The following is a 22,703-nucleotide window of genomic DNA, read 5'->3' as shown; positions in this document are numbered from 1 at the left end:
AGGGACATCGATAAAGAAATTAAAAATGATATGGAGAAAGCCAACACTAAGAATAAAGAATTAGAGAGTAAAAAAAATATATATAAACATTTATTATCAGAATACAATGTCACAAGCGTATAAAAAAGAAGAAAAAAATTAAAATACATTATCCATAAAAATTGCAAGCCTAGAAACGAAGAGGACAAAATAAACTTTATAATTTATTACCGTAACCCAAGAACATCATCGCTGGTGATGAAAAACAATGTGTGTTTGCGTGTATATATATATACATACATACATATATATATATATATATATATATATATATATATATATATATATATATATATATATATATATATATATATGAGAGAAATACGCTAATGGCAGTGACATCAAACCGATAGATTTTATGACAGTTGCATGCAGGGTTCGAACCCGCTGTACTCGGCTATCCGTAAATTACCTGTACGGTGCCCTAGACCACTACACCACAGAGCCTATAAAATCCTTGAAACCTGGAATCGAACTGATTCCCTAGGGAAGGAAGATCACTTATTACGGCGATCCGAATTCCTGTTTTACTCAAGGACCAGCCCACCAGTGGTATGGGGTAAGGACCGGGACGAACCCCTTTCACGCTTATCGCCATTGTAACTATGAGAGAAATACGCCAATGGCAGCGACATCAAACCGATAATTTATATGACAGTTGCATGCAGGGTTCGAACCCGCTGTACTCGGCTATCCGTAAATTACCTGTACGGTGCCCTAGACCACTACACCACAGAGGCTATAAAATCCTTGAAACCTGGAATCGAACTGATTCCCGAGGGAAGGAAAATAACTTATTACGGCGATCCGAATTCCTGTTTTACTCAAGGACCAGTCCACCAGTGGTATGGGGTAAGGACCGGGACGAACCCCTTTCACGCTTATCGCCATTGTAACTATGAGAGAAATACGCTAATGGCAGCGACATCAAACCGATAATTTATATGACAGTTGCATGCAGGGTTCGAACCCGCTGTACTCGCCTATCCGTAAATTACCTGTACGGTGCCCTAGACCACTACACAACAGAGGCTATAAAATCCTTGAAACCTGGAATCGAACTGATTCCCGAGGGAAGGAAGATCACTTATTACGGCGATCCGAATTCCTGTTTTACTCAAGGACCAGCCCACCAGTGGTATGGGGTAAGGACCGGGACGAACCCCTTTCACGCTTATCGCCATTGTAACTATGAGAGAAATACGCTTTGATGTCGCTGCCATTAGCGTATTTCTCTCATAGTTACAATGGCGATAAGCGTGAAAGGGGTTCGTCCCGGTCCTTACCCCATACCACTGGTGGGCTGGTCCTTGAGTAAAACAGGAATTCGGATCGCCGTAATGAGTGATTTTCCTTCCCTCGGGAATCAGTTCGATTCCAGGTTTCAAGGATTTTATAGCCTCTGTGGTGTAGTGGTCTAGGGCACCGTACAGGTAATTTACGGATAGGCGAGTACAGCGGGTTCGAACCCTGCATGCAACTGTCATAAAAATTATCGATATATATATATATATATATATATATATATATATATATATATATAATTCTACAACTGGGCATTTAGCATTAGTGGCGCAACTGGTACACCGATCAACTGTTATAAATAGTGGGTTTTCAGGGATGTGCTTTCTACTACTGCAAACGGGTTCTAAATAGATTTGTAAACCACCCATAACTACCTAACGATTTAAGTAATTCATATTGATATAATTTTTACGTTACATAGACGTTCCAATCACAACTTTCAATTGGACGTAATTGTAGTGGGCTGTGAAAGTTATGGCAAGTGGTGTGCATTGAGTGTTAGGCAACCTGTTTCGTTTGTTTATCTATCAGTGATAAAAATTCACATTTTATGTTCAGCATATAAGTTGACACCTATTTTTGGAGAGATGATTTTACACGACATATATTGTGTAGAAATAAAAGTAGTTTATAAATTGACTATGCTGGAAAAGTATGTTACTAAAGGTCCGTCTACACTGAGCATAACGTTGCGCCAACACGTTACTCAACATTTAGAGATTTACTACAGCAGCATCCTTGCCTTGTTAAGTGCAAAGAACACAAACGGAGTGACTTAAGTGCAAGTTTGTAAGCAATCAAAGCAGAAATGTCTCACATTATAAACTATGAACTGAACAATGAGGACACACATCCTTCCCTCAATAATGTTCAGAGGTGAGTCACGCAACACTCCATGTAGTGACAGACAGTGGACACTCAGCGATGTAGTCAACAATTCCAACTGCATCATGCAGCACTGCACGACGGTCAGTGCGGACTTGGCTCAAGTTCCGTAAATCAATCAATACAATGAATACCTCGAAAACAGCAAAATCATCATAACCACACAAAATACTTAAATGGAGGCTTAAATGGATTACACATTGAATATCTTTAAACTTTAGGTTTTTCATTATTCTTTAAGTTATTCTACCAATAAATATATGAACCAACACATGAAAACACAATATAAAGACAATCACAAATATATTCAGCCAATTACAAAACTGTAATGTGTAATCAATTTATCACCTTTTTTAAACCAAGTCCAAAACATTATTATTTGAAAATTATTTTTTAGCAGTTTCATAGTTTTTCCTGAACCAGTTTACTGTTTCCTCAATGGCTTGTTTGGTGGGAGTAAACTTGAAACCTGGAAGATATTTTCTTAATTTAGCAATGCTGGCTGTCTTCTTAAACTGGCCCTCACTCTTGCTGAGATCTTGGACAATTTCTCCTTTATATCCAAAGGCCTTGATCACCAATTCACCTGCGTCTCTAATTGAAATTTCATCTTTTTCATCAACTGTAAAAATAAAAAGATCTGGTTTATGTCCTGTGATATGGTCTCTACAAATATCATAAATGTACCAATAGGCCTCCCCTCCTCTCTTGGCTACCCCATTTATAAGGGGTGGCCAAGATAAATTGCACATCTATGTCAAACAGTGGCTGGCAATGGTCCTGAGAACCTCCCGCGGATCTCCCTGGGAAGAAAAATTGGAACTTGTCTGTGTTGAATCAGCGTGGGACTGTTTCTGTCATCAGCTCAAAGTGGTAGGCTAGGAGGAGCAGCTGCTGGTTGCCAGCTCTCCATGTGGTGTGAAAAAGTAAGAAATACAGTTGAGGTTGATAAGGAGATATCTTGGACCCAATTCAGAGACCAAATGGCAGTTCCTCAGGTTGCATCTCCTGATGGAAGTGTGGAGGTTGACTGTTTTGAAAATGGTCAGCTTTGCTATCTACCTCGCAGAACCACCATTTGCAGGTACCCGTCCTTGGTCCCTCCGTTTCAAACAAAACCCATTGAACCACCCTTTATATCTCAGCACCTCATGAAATATCATTTAGTCACTTTATTTCTGACTCTTTTACTGTTTCACAGTTCCATGTAGCACCATAGGTGCAATCTTACCTTCATACAACCTTCTCCTTGATTTCACCCCCAAATACCTTTTCCTCGCAATACTTTTCATTCTACCACTTACCCCCTCTTTTTTTCTATAATTCACCTCCATAACCAGTCCATATTTTTTCAAATTTACAGAGCTGACGTCCGTCAACTGCTCTCCACACCTTCCACTTTGAGCTGGTGGCACAAACAGTCACACAGTGATACAACTTAGACGATAATCCAGTTTCTTCCCAGAAAGATCCGTGGAAGGTTCCGATTACTTGCCAACCACTGTGGGGCTGCAGGTTTTCCATTTAGTGAAACATGAGGCAACGGTTGATTTATTCAAATACTACCCATTTCACCCTCAATCTTCTCTTCCATTAACAACTGTCCATCTGCTCTCTTTGACCTCTCACCCTAAATCTTCTATCCTTAATGACAATATTGTATCATTGCCAAAAACTATTGTAGGTTCATCCCCAAAAAGTTGTGCAGACTAGTGCTGTTGAAGGGTTTACAAATTACAACAATAAAGCATGCAAATAGGGCAACTTTTGGCCCATAGTACGAACCATGGTTCCACAATATTTATAGGATAATACTAACCTGCCAATATTATGGGTTTAATTTCTGGATACTCCCGAAGAACCCATATTATGAGTTTACCAAGGTCTACAGAGTAAATGAACTGACGTAAAGGCTTCCCAGTACCCAAGATGACAAGTGGCTGGTCATACCGCTCTGCCAGGTAAGCCTGGTGTGGAGAAAAATTCAGAAGTATGGGGTAAATTATGTTTTACTTGTGAAAGGGAATGTCTGTTGAGCAAGGAAGGAAGAAGTCAAGAGATAGGCACGAGCGGAGAATGGTTGTAAAAGAACTATAAATTGATACAGCTCATTGGGATTTCTTGTCATCTCTACAGTGCTCGTCGCGGCATTATATCGGCTGCTCTACACACATCAAAACACAAACACATATCATCAACACATATTTGCACACTTGCCGAGATACTAGTACTTGGTGCTGCCTCCTTTACGCTTCACCACGTCCCTCAGCCGTTTAGGAAGACTCACACAAATTCCTGAGGGTCTGGGGAGGTATATTAATCCATGCCTCACGTACAGCAGACTCGAGCCGTGGAATAGAACTAATATCCTTGCCCATCAAACTTCGCTTCACTATTGACCACAGGTTTTCAATGGGGTTCAGGTCAGGGGAATTGCCTGGCCAGTCATTAAAGAAGCTCACATCACAATCCTCAAGCCACCCAACTACAGATCTGGCGGTGTGACACGGTGCGCCATCCTGCATAAATACCGTAGCCCCACACTTGTCAAACGCGTCAGGTAAATTGTCACACAACACCTCCAGATAATTATATTGGTTCATATACTGGTTTTTGGGGAGCACTATGAGTTCACCAACACCATGAGCAGTGAAACACTCCTAAACCATGAGCGAGTCTGGGTGTTTGGTGGTCCCATAGGTGTACCGTGGGTCTAGTGGGTCGCTACCTCTTGCCCGGTACACATGTCCAGTGAAGGTGGCTTTGTCACTCCAAAGTACCTCAGACCACTGTTTAGGAGTTCAATTACAATATTTAAGTGCAAAATTCAGCCTACGTTTCTTCTGCTACTTGGTAAGGATGAGTTTCTTGACCTGCTAGTGTCTACTGTAGCCCAGCTCGGCCACCCGCCTATTCATTGTTCTTATGGACACCTCAGGAAGCAGATGTGCTTTTTTTTTCTTTCAACTCTCTAGCAGTTATAGTAGATGTTATCTTCAGCTGCTTTTTGAAGAGAGTGAAAGTACGTGCATATGTCTTCTTCGAGGGGCCAGGCCAAGGTTTAACAGACGGTAACTCGACACCACCATTGACTTCAAATGCTTCACCAAGTTTCTCACAGATCTCATTCACACGAACATTCGCCACTATTTCTCTTGTTTGGAGTCCAGTGTAACCTTACATATTGTAACATCATCCATGGAAAACTACATCATAACACACATACGAACAAACGTGCATCCACGCCCTTAGGTGACCATCCATTACATGACCAGCACATGATTATAATTAAGTATCCAGGAACGTATTTTCAAGCGTGCATTTACACCACATCCCCAAATAAATCTGAACACAAATTAAATCACAAGAATTATCCACATAACGTTTTTAATTGGAGCCGGGAGCGACAGTTGCAGGTGAACATAGGTTCATGGAGGGTCTACGTCGTGTATTTCTAAAGTATCAAATATAGTAGAGAAAAGGGACACAAACCTTTTTATTAACTTTGGATTAGAATACATGAACCTGTATATACCAGCTAAGTGAAGCCCTATGATCTGAACTAAAGTTACAGGCGTTAACAACTTCTTTTTACCCATAGTCACCAAGGTATAGCCCAGAAACTAAGGGAAACCCAGACAATAGATGGAGCGAATGAGCGAACAAAGGCGCAACATTTCCTCTCACCATGGCAGCTACGCGGGGATTGAGTGGGTATGTGGCAGGGTTGCCGCATTTTCTACACTGCCGTGTAGAATGAGAGTGTTGCCATACCGGGGCATACATTTTTCTCGGGCGTGTGCATACTTTCATAGCAAGATATACTTTTCAAAGTTTGACAAAATGTTGGTTCTAGTTTTTTTTTTATTCTTGAATATATATAAGGCCCTCATACCCAACATATTCAGTAAGATATATATATTTTTGTTATATTATTATTGCTAAAAGAGAGCTGAAACTCTAGTGTAGAGTTTTTTCTACACCGTAAAAACGTATCTTTTGGGGTACAATATTTTATAAGTAATACAATTACCAATAAAAGTCATATTTTGATATACTATTTATTATTTGATAACTAGTTCTATGATTTCTAAACAAAAGTTTGAGTTTTTGAATATTTTGAACAGCCCCCTGATATGTAGAAAAAATTTCCTCATGTCATTGTGCAGTTGCTACATATCGCTATTTTTCTACATTTTGGAAATAATTCTACGAAACGGCAGCCCTGGTATGTGGGGTTTGTTGGAAGGCGGTGACGTCATGCTAACGGGTGGTTCCCGGCAAAATGCCGTGACGGGAAAAGACCCCCCCCCTTTATGGAAGGCATTTGTTTTTCGTCACGGCATTATGCCGGAACGCTCACCCGGAATAATGCCGTTACGAACACTGTATTTTTTTTTTTTATGAAGCCAAGGGACGGAGGGCCACCATGTTAATGAAGCTGGTAGCCCTGCTGTGGATGTGCTGTGTCTTGCTGCATTGCTTCTGACCCAGGCAGTGGGTGGGGACAGGGATGACCCTTCATTCACAAGGAGCTAAGATAAAACGGAGATGAATAGGCGATGTATAAGAGTGAGATGGGTAACTCCCGTAAAGGGGTATAAACTTTTGGTGTAAATAGACAAGCAACATATGTTGATCCCCAGATACATATTTCTCATAACTCTTTTACTTACCTTGTGTATAAGTCCTGGTATTACATGCCCCTCTCTCAAGCTGAAGTTGTCATGTGGCCCAAAAATATTACAAGGGATGACTGATGTAAAGTGGCAACCATACTGCTCATTATAGGCATGATTCATCACATCAACCATTCGCTTTGCATAACCATATCCATAGATAGAAAAGTGGGGAGGGCCATTGTGAATCTGTGAAAAAAGGAAAATAAGAAAAAAGAAAAAAACTCAACAAACCACGAGATTATCTACAATAATTTCTACACAAATAACTGTACACCAATAAAATTGGAATATTTTAGCAGGAAATGCAAGAAACTCAACATTGATTCATTAACAATCAAGAAAAACGTAAAGCTATGAATCTACGTTCTAATTCATACCATTGTTTCATCAATTGGGTATGTGGTCTTATCAGGAAAAATGCATGTAGAGAGACAGGACACAACTTTCTGAACCTTGTACTCTTTGCACAAATCTAGAACAACACTATTCATTTGGGAATTCATCTTCTGAAAGAAAAGAAGTGAAGACAAAATAATACAGATGGGGTTTTCAAAATTCAATAAAGACATACCACATTAAATTCCATGCTTCAAAAGGAGGTACCATCCTAGCCCTCTCCGAAAGGGGGAATTCAAGGCATTAAACCACATTATCATACAATGGACTGCAATGGTAAAGTATCCTGATAGAGCTTTTAGGCATGTTGTAGAAACACGTATACATGCATAAAGAAGCAAATAAATAATTTACAGAAAATAAGCGGCAGCTATTACAGCTGAGTGCTTAGGGCCCACCCAACTAGACCTTAAAATTGTATTGTTTTATAAACCATTACTTCTCCAAGAAGACTCCATAACTATGCAATTGTCATTTTTTCCCACTAATTTCCAAAAGAAAATCAAACCCTGGTCCTAATTACTGCCAATCACATTCTCCTGGTATCTCCCATTGCCACAATCAAGACCTCCCTCTCCTCTACAGAGGGCATCGAGGTTGCGTGTGTGCATACTATACTACAATTAGGTACACATGCATACACAAACATCCATTCTATATAAACCTATGCAATGACGTATAAAGAACGTGGATGAATCGAAAGTAAGCTCTCAGTTAGTTTTATCTGTCCTAAAATACTTTACTGAACTCTTTCATTTATCGACAATTATGGGATTTCTTAGCCATATACACAAAACTCTAAGCATGTGTTTTACATATCACTTTACCCATACAAATATAAAACAAGAAATATAATCTATCTTTTCTCACCATTCAGTCAGGAAGGTAAGAACCATTACTTTGTGTAATAAACAGACCCCAAGGGTGCCCATGCACTTCCAAAAATAACAAGTGTAATACTTACATAAGCATCACAATTATTTTCCAAATTGTAGAACAAGCCTCCAACCTTGGCCGCCAAATGAATCACGTGTGTTGGTTTATACTTCTCAAACAGGAGCTTTGTAGCTTCATGATTTCTGGTATAAAAAAAAAAAAATAAAAATAAAAATAAATAAAACTAATAACCTGAATATGAAATGGGATTGACAAATTACATTTCTTTGGTATATTAGGAGCACTTTAGGTTTCAACGTGTAACCAGTGTCTCCCACAACTGTAAATATACGTAAAAGAAAGCAATGGCCTAACGGCAACATATTGATCGTATAGGAGAATGCTGATGACTTCAAATTCAACACTCTCTCCTTATTGCTACCCTCCTTTACCACTCCTGTGATACCATCTCTTTATTATTTCACATCCTTCAGTATTCCAGACTGATGTTGTGTTCACCCCGTATATTGTAAAATATGACTATATGAGAGAGAGCAAGGAGACTAGGGTCACCCCTCTTCTATATCTTTCTCCCACACAACCAGAGCTTACAGTGTGTGCTCACCTGGCTACCTCCATTATGATGGCTATCAAGGTCTTTATATATGTATGTTGTCTGAAAGAATCACTAACCCTAACCGGTAAACAAAGCCATAGGTAGCGGGTGAAGTTATTTAACCCCATTCCTGTTTTTACCACGAGTTTTTATCAACCTGAAAACTGTCCAACCATCTTAACTTAAGAGTAATATGGAAAGACGAGTAGAAAGTGCCGACTATAAATAAATTGTATTTGACAAGTAGTGCCGGGTGGAGTGCTGGTCGGAACTGGATAATTAAACCAGAGATACACATATTTAATACCTTAGGTCAGCATCCTTGGAAGAAAGGAAGATCCACTTCTCATTTGGCTTTTTGTCCTCCTCCAGTGCAAGCTGAATGCCATGGCCCACCAATCCAGAACCCCCTGTCACCATGATTACAGTCTCTGCCATTCCTGCTGACTTTCTTTCTGAAAAGCAAGGCGTGGGCAAAATTAATCTGTTGGCCCAGTTGTCTTAGCGGGAAAGCTGTGGCTCTCAGAAAAACTTCTAAACCAAAAGCATTGTTCATCACAGATGAAATTGTAATTCTATATAAAATTCTATAGCCAACGGTAAAAAGAGATGGTCTCATATATCAAGGTCAGATCTCCCCCATTTAAGGTGGCCATCCAAGTACAAAGATAAGCGGTTGACCTTAGGTCAGAAGGGACATCAAAGAATAACTAAAATTTAAATGACTACCGGCTGTCTTTTAATGAACCTGGGTGTCCCGGCTGTCTTTTAATGAACCCGGGTGTATGTTTGTCCCCCACTGAACCGGCAAAAAGGCAAAAAGGGACACGTGTGTAATAAAAGTTTTAACCGTTAAAAAAGAGGGCAACAAATCTTACGATTAAACCACCAGGAACAATGCCTTTAGAAACCGAAGCCGACAAAAAGAAGAGTCAGAGACATTTTTGGAAGTGGGTTACAGGTACTCGGAAAATTTCAAAAGCCGCTTTACAAAATGATAAGAGTTTGAGTTGACGACTACGGAATGAGCATGCCCAAAATCTTCCAAGCTTATACCAGGCTGTCAAAAAATTTTGTGTTAAGGAATCTGTGCGGGAATTTCATCGAAAGGTGATTAAGTTAAATGATTCTCTACGAAACAACAAAGATTTTCAAGCGAAGCGAGCAGCGCCGCAGGCCAAGCACCCACGGCGCAGCCAGGTGCTTGTTAAATTAATGAAATAAAAAATTCCTTTTGAAGCCAAATAAGTTCAGAGCGGTATATATGAATGGGGCCGAAACGTCTGGAGTGAACAATTTCGTGAGGCCGCAACATCCGGAACCGAAACGGCCGCTCACAACGGGAACTACCTGTAGTATTAATTATATCTGAATATAATCGTTAGCTGCTATTTTGCAGAGATCTAGACTGCACCACCGTATGATATTTAGCGTCTGTTGCCCCTTTCGACCATGAAGACTAAGCCACTACTCAGTGGACATATCGATTAAGTGGAAAAAATCCGCGGCTGGTTTCCTGCGCATTAGCATATATCAGCGAAATCGACATTTTCACTGGGATATTTATAACATAGATCCCTTTGATAATTTTCAAGGGGGTTCTTATTAAAATCATCCACTTTTAAATCCGCCCGGAACCCGAATACCGGCGTAACGACTTGACCACTAATTGATGTGGAAACTTCAAGAGCAGTCGATATTGCCCAATCTGAAACCACACAACAATTGAGAATAAATACACAATTTTCTCTTCAACTCTTAGAAGTAATCTCAAGTCACAAGTTATGGGCGAGTCGAGTCATAGTATATATAAATGATATAGACCATGGACTAAAATCTACTGTTTCCAAATTTGCTGATGATACAAAACTGTGCGGAGTGGCAAATGATCACTCAAACCAATTAGATATTCAAGAAGATTTAGATAAATTACAGCAATGGTCTCAAAAGTGGCTAATGACATTTAACACAAGTAAATGCAAGGTAATGCACATAGGTAAAAATAACAGTAAGTACGATTACAAGTTATTTGGAAATTCGTTAACAAAAGTGGATAGTGAAAAAGATCTCGGCGTAATTATCAGTAACGACCTCAAATCATCCAAGCAGTGTATTTCAGCCTCTGAGGAAGCAAATAAGATTCTGGGACTGATTGCGCGATCTTTTGATTTCAAAAGTCCATCACTCATTAACAAGCTATATAAATCGTTAGTTCGTCCACATTTGGAATATGCTGTTTCCGTATGGTCACCGAATCTCATTAAAGACATTGACAGATTGGAAAGAGTACAACGGCGAGCCACAAAACTGATTCCAAATATCAAAAATAAATCATACGAAAATCGACTAAAACATATGAATCTGTTTTCCCTAAAAAAGCGTAGACTCAGAGGTGACTTGATACAGGTCTTTAAAATTCTAAAGGGAATTGACAACATCAAAAGTGACCAAATTTTTACATTGAATGAGAATCAGACAAGAAACAATGGTCTCAAACTGTCCGGAAATAGATTCAATTTGGAAGTAGGTAGAAACAACTTTGCCAACCGTGTAGTTAATGAATGGAATAAACTTCCTGCACATACTAATATACCTGCATGCTGTCACGTATCCAAATGTTTTCTTTCTTTGTGTGGTGGTCGCAAGTTGTCGGCCAGCACGCAGTTTTCATCGCCCAGCTGTGGACAAGTTTGACACAACCAGTGGGTCAGACATGGCCAGATCAGCGGCGTCTTTTGTTAATGCCTTGCCCTCAGGTCAAGTAGCCGTGTACGTTAGCATCAGGGCGCAGATTTGCCAAGTTGATTTGGTTATGTTTCTTTTTAGTTGATGTACTTTTTATTTGATGTAATGTGACCAGATGTCTTACAACTGGTTGTTGTGTATCTCTGTTACCATTTCGCAGTACGCTACGCCGTACGCAAATCTTTGTATTTAAAAGATATTGTAATTGTAGACAAATGTATTTCATATGGTAACATTTTCAATCGCCGGCAGACTGGCTGGGCATGTGCTTCGCGCATGTCGAGTTGCCATTTTATTATTTTATTGTCCTTTTTACTTTCTTTGTGTTAGTATTAAGGTTTTTATTATTACGTGCATAATATTCTTGTGTGTGTGAGTTAAGGTTGCGTATGTGGGTTAGGCTTCTATGCTATTTTTCACTCAAAGTGGGATAGGAAAAAAACTTCCTATTTGCCCTTTCGACCTTAATGGCTCCACTGATCTATCAGGTCAATTGGTGAGCCCTTTAAAAGAGAGGGTCAACACCCTCTTGCTCACCTCAGTCACCGTTTGTCCGCTGCATCGGTCAAACACACTCACCCGATACCATGCAACACTCCCGGGCTGACCGCATGGCTTGTCAGGACCCAACCAGGAGCACCTTCTCCATCTTCTCCTCCATCGAGGAAGAAGATGAGTCGACTCTACCACAAAAGAGACGACGATCCATTCCGGATAAGGAGAGAACCCTCCCTGAAATGGAGTCCAGTGAACTGGGCATCATTGCCACCACCTCCGCTGAGGACGGCTGCTCCCGCCCGTCCTCTCAGCTAGTCACCACGCTGCCTCCCCCTCCCCCTCAGGGGACACTGGTGCGAAGGAGGGATGCAATCCCGAGCGTATGACATGCGCAGCCATCACCAAGGAGGCCAAAGGACCCCAAGGAGGTGAATGGCAGGTGGTTACTAACCGCCGCCATCGAGCCAAGCAACCCCCTACTGCACCACCACCCTTTAAATTCCCACAGCATATTCCTATGCCCCGTCATTCGTAAACACTTCCAGCCGCTGCTGAACCTCCTAGGAGAGAACCCCCCAAGAATGTAAGTTATATTCAATCACCGACCACCACAGCATCATCATGGCAGCCCACCTAATCTCCACCTCACCAGTTGGACACTTATCATAGATGATAGCGCCACTGGAAGCCCCTGACGCTCACCATCTTCCCGGAGACGGACTAGATGTACTAGATGTACCCACTAGTACCTCCAACCGTTTAGTAATACATCACACACAACTAAAATTGAGAAACTAAAAGACGGTCCCTAAATCGGATCCCTCCGCTGTGGTTCACTGCCCCGCCACAGCTCAACTAAGGCAGCAACCCGTCGAGGGCCCAACAGGATGAGAAAGCTTTGGCCGCCTACTTAGTCAGGTCAGGCGGGCTCTCTCAACACACTCAACAAATTGCTAACCATTATGCGAGACGATTCACCCCCTCGCTGAAACATGGTGGCAAAATATCGAGACGGAAGCCCCAGCGGCGGGCTTGTGGCCCGCTCATCTTTATATGTATATATATGTTTACAAGTATATACATGTACTAATGTTAAATAAATAAACACCAACCCTCTCGCGGCTGTTTCTTCTTCCTCATCTCGACGAGTCGAGACCCTGCCGTTCTGTCTCCTTGCAGAGACGTTTTGCCCACAAAGGTGTGTAATATCACCTAGGGTTTTATTCATCTATTTTAAAGGAAATACACCCTATGTTTAGTGCGAGGTTTTGGTAGGATTGTAGGATCACCCTTTGAGATTAATTTGAAATTGGCGTGTCTTCGAGATTTTCTCAATTCTATTCTTAGTCCCGTGATTGGTTATTCTTGAATTGGTTATTCTTGAATTGGTGTGTCTTTGGGCTTTTGTCAATTCTGTTCTTAGTCCCGTGGTTTCATCCTTTTGGGATTGGTTATTCTTGAATTGGCGTGTCTTCGGGCTTTTGTCAATTCTGTTCTTAGTCCCGTGGTTTCATCCTTTTGGGATTGGTTATTCTTGAATTGGGGCTTTTGTCAATTCTGTTTTCTCGTGGTTGATCTTTGTTTTCTCCCACCGAGTTTTTACACAACAGTATTTTTAGGGTTAATCTTATCTCGCGTGATTCTTGTCTTCTGATTTTAAGTTGTATTAAGATTCAATTACTGTCTGTGATCAAATGTGGTTGTTAAAGGGTTTCATTTTGTAAATAAAAGTTTAAAACGAATACCTCTTTCCCGAACCTGGATAATAATTAACATAAATCATATATAAATATTTTCGCCTCTTCCAATTCATAACAGTAGGACTCCCAGGTCCTTCTCATTTTCTACTTTTTTTATTTCTTCTCCCAATTTATATGATCTCACTATTCTTTTTTTGCTTCTTCCAAATTCCATTATACTACACTTTTTGATATTGAATTCCATCTCTCACTTCCTACTCCATTTCCATACTTTATTGAGATCACTCTGTAGCGACTCACAATCTTCTTCAGTGTTCACTTTTTTCAACAGTTTTGCATCATCCGCAAAGAAGCTCATATAGATTTCAATTCCTTCATGCATGTCATCAATATATATAGGAAACATTATTGGGGCCAAAACTGTTCCTTGTGAAACACCACTTATCAAATCATCCCAATTAGAGTGTTTGTCTCTTATCACCACTCTCATTTTTCTTTCATGTAAGAAGTCTTCCATCCACTTCGGTATTTTGTCCTGTATTCCTCCTGCAGTTTCTAATTTCTTAAGTAACTTCTTATGTGGCACCTTATCAAAAGCTTTTTTCAGGTCTAGAAATGCACAATCAGCCCATCCATCTCTTTCTTGTATTACATCTATTAGCCTTGAATAGAAACACATTAAGTTTGTGACGCATGATTGTCCTTGTCTAAATCCAAATTGTCTTGGATTTAGTACGTTGTTTTTTCTAAATGCTTTACCCTTCTAGTTTTGATAATTCTCTCACAGATTTTAACTATCGTACTTGTAAGAGAGACCGGTCTATGGTTAGTAGGGTCTTCCTTGTTTCCCCCTTTATATATAGGTACTATATTTGCTCTTTTCCAATCTTCTGGAACTTTTCCCTCTTTCAATGAACTGTTTATTAGACTATGTATTTTGTCTGTTAGTTCATTCCTGCATTCTTTCAAATTCCAGTTTACCATTTCATCTGGTCCATGCGATTTTCTGACATCTAGATTACTCAAGTGTTTCATTATTTCATTTCTTGATACTTCTATCTCTTTCATAGGGGGAACCCTCTCCTCCCATTCGATATCTCTAGGTTGTACATTCTCCCTTGTATACACCGATTTAAAATGCTTATTCATAATTTCTGCCATTTTTATTTCCTCTGTGTTTTCGACTCCTCCTTGTCGTAGTTTCTCTAATTCTTGTTTGCTTTTCAGTTTGTTGTTTTGGTTGATCTTTACATTTTTCTATGACATCTTTTTTCGTATTTTATCTTTTCTTTTCTGCGCACTTGTACATATTCATTTCTATAACTAGTATATATTTCCCATTTTCAGGTCTTTTGTCTTTTTTTCCATTTTATCCAAGCTTTATCTCTTTTGTCTTTTAACTCCCTACATCTTTTGTTGTACCAACACTTTACATATCCTTTTTCTTGCTTTTGTCTTGGCACATACTTTTCCACTCCTTCTTTATAAATTTTTGTCAAAATACTCCATTTCTCTTATACTGTTGTTTCCTCTTTGTGTATATTGTTTGTTTTTTCATGTATTTTTCCTCATTTAGTTCCAGTTCAACCAATATGTGGTCACTTTTACTTATTGGTGTTTTATATTCGATCTTGTCCACTATTTCGGGTTCTGATGTGATTATTAGGTCCAGTCTCGATGGTTCTTCCTCATTTCTATACCTAGTATTCTGTTGTATCCATTGCGTCATTTCATGTTCGATAATCATATCAAGTAGTACGTTTCTCCATAGGTCATCTCCACCCTTCACTGTCATCTCTTCCCAGCAGATTTCTTTACAATTAAAGTCACCCATTATAATTATTCGTCCTCCATCTTCCATTATCTTACTTAGTGATATCCTTGTGTCTTCTAACATATTTTTGTGTTCTCTCTCTTTCCACGAAGCCGTTTTAGGAGGCACATAATTTACTACAAACTTCCTGCTCTTCTTATCCTTGTCCTCCACTTCCATCATAATCATCTCTACACTGTTCTTTCCATATGTGACATTCCTCACACTTATATCCTTCTTAGTCAGGAACATAACTCCACCCCCTTGTTTTACCTCCCTTTTTCTAATCCAACAATTATATGCATCATGTCCTACACTGTTGGGTGGTAGTGGACCTTTCAATTTTGTCTCTACAATTCCCATTCTGTCTGGTTCTTTTTCCTTCAAGTAATGTTCGTTCAAGCCTGTTATTAATCCATCTATATTTGTGTAAGACACTTTTAATTTTCTACTACTTCCATCCTGTTTTCTGTTTCCCTTTTGTTATCCTCTGCTATGAACCATTTCTTCACTTTCATATTCACTACTCTCTAATAGAATTTCTCTTTTTCTGACCCTGTTCTTTTTTCGTTTTTTCCCTTAGCTTCTAGTCATTTTGTTTTCTCATCCTCTCTTTCTTCTGTATTCATTTCTCTTTTTATCCATACCTGCTTAAATTGCTCACTGTCTGCTAGTTTTCCTGTTTTTGCTAAGATATTCTCTGCTGTCATTTGTGACCTGAATTTAATCTTAATTGGTCTGGTCTTATCAGTATTGTATTTCCCGAGCCTATACATTTCTTCTATTTGTTTCCCTATTTCTGGTTCATCTTCTTAAACTACTTCTAATATACTATTTACTTTTTCCTTTTCCTCCTTTATTCTTGTAGTCCTATTTAGATTATACTTCTCCATCCCTAATATTATTATACTTTTTTTCATCTGCTAATTCTCTTACTATATTCTCCTTTTCTCTTATCACTTTAATAACTGTGCCTTTAGTTTGTTCTTTCATCTGCTGTTTCACTATATCTCTAAATTCAATTTTTGTTATTCTCCTGAACCTTTTTCCAACCACTTACTTCTTTTGTTATGGACTCTTTATTTTCTAATTATTCATCTTTAATTTATCATTCTCTTCCTTTACTTCTCTTAACTGTCTTTTTAATTCTTCTACTTCTTTAGTTAGATTTTTATTATCTTTTCTTAATTCTTCCAGTTTATCAACTTTCTCGGCAACTAGGGTTAGTTGGTCAAACCTAACCTTCCATTCTTCGTTCAATTGTTTTAGTTTCTCTAGATTTAGTAGTCGGGGGAGGTTGTCCCCTCCTCCCTCATTAAACCCATAAAAGCAGTTATCATCTCTTGCCATTGAGCTGCTATTATCTATATTTCTGCTCTTAACACCTCTGCTTCCTTGTTGTTCGTCTGCATATTCTGCCCCCCGTTTGTTTACGCCTCTCCTGGGCCCATTCGTCCCCTTCCTCATTTCCTTCCATTTTCCTCAGTAATCCCTCTCCTTCTCCTTTTTCTTCACCTTCCCACTACATCACGAGCTTTCCCCTTCCCTATAAATACAACACAGGTACTTCCTTCTCGTTGTGATCCTCGAAATTCTTGGATAACTCTGGAGCCCGAACTTCGCTGTCACTCCGACCGACGTGTGTGTGTGTGTGTGTGTGTGTGTGTGTGTGTGTGTGTGTGTGTGTGTGTGTGTGTGTGTGTGTGTGTGTGTGTGTGTGTGTGTGTGTGTGTGTGTGTGTGTGTGTGTGTGTGTGTGTGTGTGTGTTTGTGTGTGTTAAACATGCATAGAATAATATGCTGATGTCATACAAAAAAGGCATAGTGATATGTAAATATAGGAATATAAGACGAAAAGAAATCTACATGACATTTTTGACAAATACTATAGTCATCTTTCATTTTATTTTCCAAGTGGTTTTATTACACATGTATATATATATATACTGTATATATATATATATATATATGTATATATATATATATGTATATTTATATATTATACATATATATATATATATATACATATATATATATGCAAAATAAACATAGGAGAAGGGAAACTTGTAGACAGTAAGTACTTTCGTATATTACATCTTCAGACTAAATGACAGACATACAGAGTTGTGTTTAAATGTATTAACCGTGGGGGCGGGGGAGTACAATGCGGGAAGGAGGGATGACCTTACCGCTATCGACCTAACCATCACATAAGGTCCAATCTAGCCGAAACATTTTGGCGACCAGTTGGGTTACCAATTTATCACAATTAAAATGTCCATAGCTTAAGTTTATATTTTTATCAATCGTGCCTGATATTAACCCTTTAAACCCCGATGACAAGATTCTTGTCATTTGGTCAAATAAAACAAAAAATTATAAAACATCAAAATGTTTGATCAAATACCAGAAAAATATGACGTCAGTCCTCGCGCGGTCAAGCTGCATCAGATGATATTCGGATGTACGGGCCGGCGCGAGGTCTACCATATCCGGTTTTTCGTATCTACATCACAAGCGGCTGACATGAGTTGAATGGGTTAAGCAGGATTCTATTATATTTCTTTCATGTAGACTTTTCCCTTTGGCTGAAATTGTTGCCTAAGGCCAATCAATATGATGGTTGTATAATGCTTTATGTTGAAATAACGCATTATTTTCCTGGGCAGATATCACACTATATTTATGTTGGGAAATCCTTGTTTCCAAGTTTTCCCCAGTTTGTCCAATATAAAATTTGTTACAATCTTGGCAAGGAATTTTATAGACCACACCGTTATTGTTAGGAGGGCTGTTCTTAATTAAAGTTTTCTTAATGGTGTGGTCATATCTAAAAGTTACTTTGATATCCAATTTCTTGAGTAAGTTGATAATACTAAGAAAATTTTCATGAAAAAGAACACGTGTATTAAGTTGTTTTTTGGTTTCCTTGTTCTTGATTGCAAGCTTTATAAAAGCATTTATTGGTGGTATTGTGACATTGATTAAGAATATGAATGGGATATTTTGACTTTTCCCCAATATTCCGGATAGTTCTAATTTCGTCATCAATAAATTCAGAATCTGAAATCCTGTAAGCTCTCAAGTACATGGCAATAAAAACTGATCTTTTTACATTGATATGAACATAGGAAAGAATATTGGTAGATTTTCCATAGACTTTTGTTTTCAGAGTACCATTTTCTCTAATCATTTCAACATCTAAAAAGGGCAAGCTGTTGTTATTTTCTATTTCAATAGTGAAGCTAATGGAGGGTACCAGTGAATTTAGATTAATAAGGAAATCATCAATAGATAGGTTGTTAGGCCAGAAACACAAAACATCGTCTACATAACTGAACCAAATAACTTTTTCATCTTTAATAGTTGGTAATAAATATTTTTCAAAATATTCCATGTAGATGCTAGCTGAAACCTGTGAAAAATTGGTAACCGAAATGGTCACCAAAATATTTCCGCCAGATTGAACCTTATGTGTTGGTCAGGTTGATAGAGGTAAGGTCATCCCATCCTCCCGCATTGTATTGTCTCCCCGCCCCCACATGGCTGCTACCTGATACTTACATTTAAACACAACTCTGTATCTTTGTCATTTAGTCTGAAGATGTAATATACGAAAGTACTTATTGTCTACAAGTTTCCCTTCTCCTGTGGTTATTTTGCATTTTTGTAGTCTGAAGATGTAATATACGAAAGTACTTACTGTCTACAAGTTTCCCTTATCCTGTGGTTATTTTGCATTTTCGTAACACGGTGATGTGATTGCTTGCATATATATATATATATATATATATATATATATATATATATATATATATATGTATATATATATATATATATATATATATATATACATATATATATATATATATACATATATATATATATACATATATATAGATACATATATTTCAATTTATACACACACACACACATACATACATATATATATATATATATACATATATATATATATACATACATACATACATACATACATACATACATACATACATACATACATACATACATACATACATACATATACCAAGGCTTTTTTCTCCTTACAAGGGAGGTAGCAAAAAAAAAACCGGCATAAAACCACTCCCACCCATTCCATCCCTATATTGACTGCTTCATCGTTCCTCACAGTTTTGTACGGTCTGTACTTACATGAATCCTGGATGCGTTTTGTTCAACCTAAGAGCCCACTGCAGTTTCTTGTTGAAGTCCATTTCAAGATTGTTGGGGAAATGGATTATTTTTCTTTCACCATACGTGCCTTCCGTTTCCAACTCTTTAGCGCTACGTCCAATACCAGCATCTTGTTGTTCTTCAATGTTTCGTTCTTCGTTTTTGCCACTCAGTGTTTAGTAATCTCCTTCCTTCATTCGCCGGTTGGAAGCCAACCGCGTTTTATTCATGTTGCCGGTTTTTCTTCTTCCTGGATGGATTACTATCGAGGTCATCATTTTCACTTGTCCGTACGTAATGTCGCCGAAGTGTTTGACAAAGTGTCCCACCAGACACTACTAAATGAAATCAAAGCCCATGGCATAGGAGGAAAAGTGTTAGAATGAATTAGAGCTTGAATCAGTGACAGAAAACAGCGGGTCACCATAAATGGGGTAAAATCCAAATGGGAGAGTGATTCTAGTAGAGTTCCCCAAGGCTCGGTTTTGGGTCCCTTTTTGTTCATTATGTACACAAACGACTTGGACAATGGGATTAATGGTGATGTTAGTAAGTTTGTGGACGACACTAACATAGGACGCCTGATTAGGTCAGGAGACGACGCCGAGATTCTGCAGGATGATCTTAACTTATTGTTCACATGGTTGGTGTAATGGCAAATGGACTTCAATATCTCAAAGTGCAGCGTGTTAAACGTATGGCTACACAACCCCGAAAATAGATATAGATTAGATAACATGTTTTTAGAGAAAATTGAGTACGAGAGAGATTTAGGAGTTCTAGTGAGTCCTGACCTTAAATCCGACCTAATTATGGACCTAAAGGTCTCCTGTCGGCATACTCCTCCTTTGTAATCCTTTGTAATCCTTTGTTCAAGAAAATGGAAAGCTGGTTGAATGATATGTGCAAACGGGAAAGAAACATGAATGAGGAGGCAAGGGAAAATAAACATAGCAAGGGACCTGATTATTTTAAACAAATAGAGACAAACTATTCAAAGAAAATGAGGAATGTAACGAAACCAATGAGAGAATGCTATAAGTGGTCAGTGCTATGAGATAATATTTTATAATCCCAAATGATGAACTTAAAGCAAAGGTAATTGAAACGACAGAGAAAATTTGTGAAGATTTCCAAAGAAATGGAGGAAAATGAGTTAAAATGTGTTACATGGAATATTAACAATATATATCAAAGAGCTACTGATATCCAGTCCTGTATTTTAACTAGTAAGGTGGATGTATATATTATTCCAAGAAGTAGGCACTGGTGGTGCAGACTTCAAATTGCCTGGATATATAAAAAAAATGAACTATTGGTTAATGAAACAAATAATACAAGAGGTTTAATTACTTTTGTCAAGAATAATATACCAACAAATTCATGGTTTCCATATCGTTGGATGGCCATGTCCTACAAGTTTAAGGAAACGGTTATTCTAGGCCTCACACAAATTGTTTGTACAGTCATTATTTTCAATAATTGCGCTATTAACGTTCCACATTTTTGTGGAAACCGAAGGAGCTGGTCGCTTGAATCTTATTCATCCATTTGGTGCACGAACGCGACTGAACGATCCATTTACATAGCTGTCATCAAAATACTGAACAATGCCCATCTCGGTGTCATTGGCAATATCATTGAGATGATTTACTCCTTCGACAATGTCCCTCTCCGGTAAGAAGGCTAATGCACAAATCTCATTACAGAACAAATGAGACTGTTTTTCATCACGATACAAATTAGATAATCCCAATGTCTGAATTTTCCCCCCACATGCTTTGATGCACATCGGGCCACAATCACATCTAAAAGTTCTTCGTATGTCTGTTGGTTTTTAGTGGTTAGGAATGCATAAGCAACTGATATCGCACTACCGCCAACCGGTACTCTTATCACGTATAGTAGTTCAAAAAGTCTTGGTGCCATTTGATAGTTCCCATCCATAAACCATTTCTTGGACTCTGATAGTTTCTTCAGGCCTTCGTCACTGGCGAAGATGATCATTCGTCCTTAAATGTGGATCCTCTATTCGTTATCGTATAGTAGATAATGATCGCCATCTTTTGTTTCAGTCCATTCGCCATCCAGGTTGATTTCATCTAAGGATGCTGGTTCCTTCGGCATGTTCTTTCTTCTTACTCTGCTCTGGCAAAATTGAGCGAAAGACCTGTAGACCAGATGTGGGAAATATTTTAAAATACGCCCACTAAGATGATTCATACTTACATTCCATACTTACTGTCTACAAGTTTCCCTTATCCTGTGGTTACTTTGCATTTTCGTAACACGGTGATGTGATTGCTTGCATATATATATATATATATATATATATATATATATATATATATATACACATATATGTATATATTTATATATATATACATATATTTCAATTTATACACACACACACACACACACACACACACACACACACACACACACACACACACACACACACACACACACACACACACACACACACACATACATATATATATATATATATATATATATATATATATATATATACATACATACATACATACATACATACATACATACATACATACATACATACATACATACATACATACATACATACATACATACATACATACATACATACATACATACATATACCAAGGCTTTTTTCTCCTTACAAGGGAGGTAGCAAAAAAAAAAAAAAACGGCATAAAACCACTCCCACCCATTCCATCCCTATCACACTCCACTCCCCTCCACCCTCTTCCCTCCCTCTTATCTTGGCACCTCCTAGATGACGGGTCATCTCCGCATCTTGTCCACCGTCCTAGGTCAGAGGCAGTGCCGCAAGACACAGGACATCCACAGCAAGGCCGCTTCATTAAATTGGCGACCCCCTCCCTCTTCGTCCCCTCATACAGAAAAGAAGACGGGAAGAAATCCCTTCGGGCTGCGTCAATTTTTTCTCAC

At 38.6% G+C, this 22,703-nt stretch overlaps 1 protein-coding gene across 2 annotated transcripts in view; it reads right to left on the bottom strand.

The window, feature by feature from the left end:
- Positions 1-22,703, bottom strand: part of LOC143024813 (GDP-L-fucose synthase-like) — a 54,654-nt gene that overhangs the window by 287 nt on the left and 31,664 nt on the right. The window contains exons 2-7 of one of the 2 annotated variants that reach the window (XM_076184040.1): positions 9,107-9,254; positions 8,272-8,386; positions 7,289-7,417; positions 6,906-7,097; positions 4,049-4,196; positions 1-2,851 (exon numbers count right to left, since the gene is read on the bottom strand). The exon at positions 1-2,851 is cut by the window's left edge and continues 287 nt beyond it. In XM_076184040.1, coding sequence (XP_076040155.1) covers positions 2,616-2,851; positions 4,049-4,196; positions 6,906-7,097; positions 7,289-7,417; positions 8,272-8,386; positions 9,107-9,237 — 951 coding nt within the window. In that variant the 5' untranslated portion in view covers positions 9,238-9,254 and the 3' untranslated portion in view covers positions 1-2,615. The remainder of the gene's footprint in view (positions 2,852-4,048; positions 4,197-6,905; positions 7,098-7,288; positions 7,418-8,271; positions 8,387-9,106; positions 9,255-22,703) is intronic. The other variant, XM_076184042.1, reaches the window with a different exon arrangement.

This window comes from Oratosquilla oratoria, chromosome 4 (genome assembly GCF_046742065.1).
Source record: "Oratosquilla oratoria isolate Oo_2021 chromosome 4, ASM4674206v1, whole genome shotgun sequence".
Lineage (NCBI taxonomy): Eukaryota > Metazoa > Arthropoda > Malacostraca > Stomatopoda > Squillidae > Oratosquilla > Oratosquilla oratoria.
The sequence above is the reverse complement of the archived record's forward strand: the minus strand, read 5'-3'. Positions and strand labels throughout refer to the sequence as shown.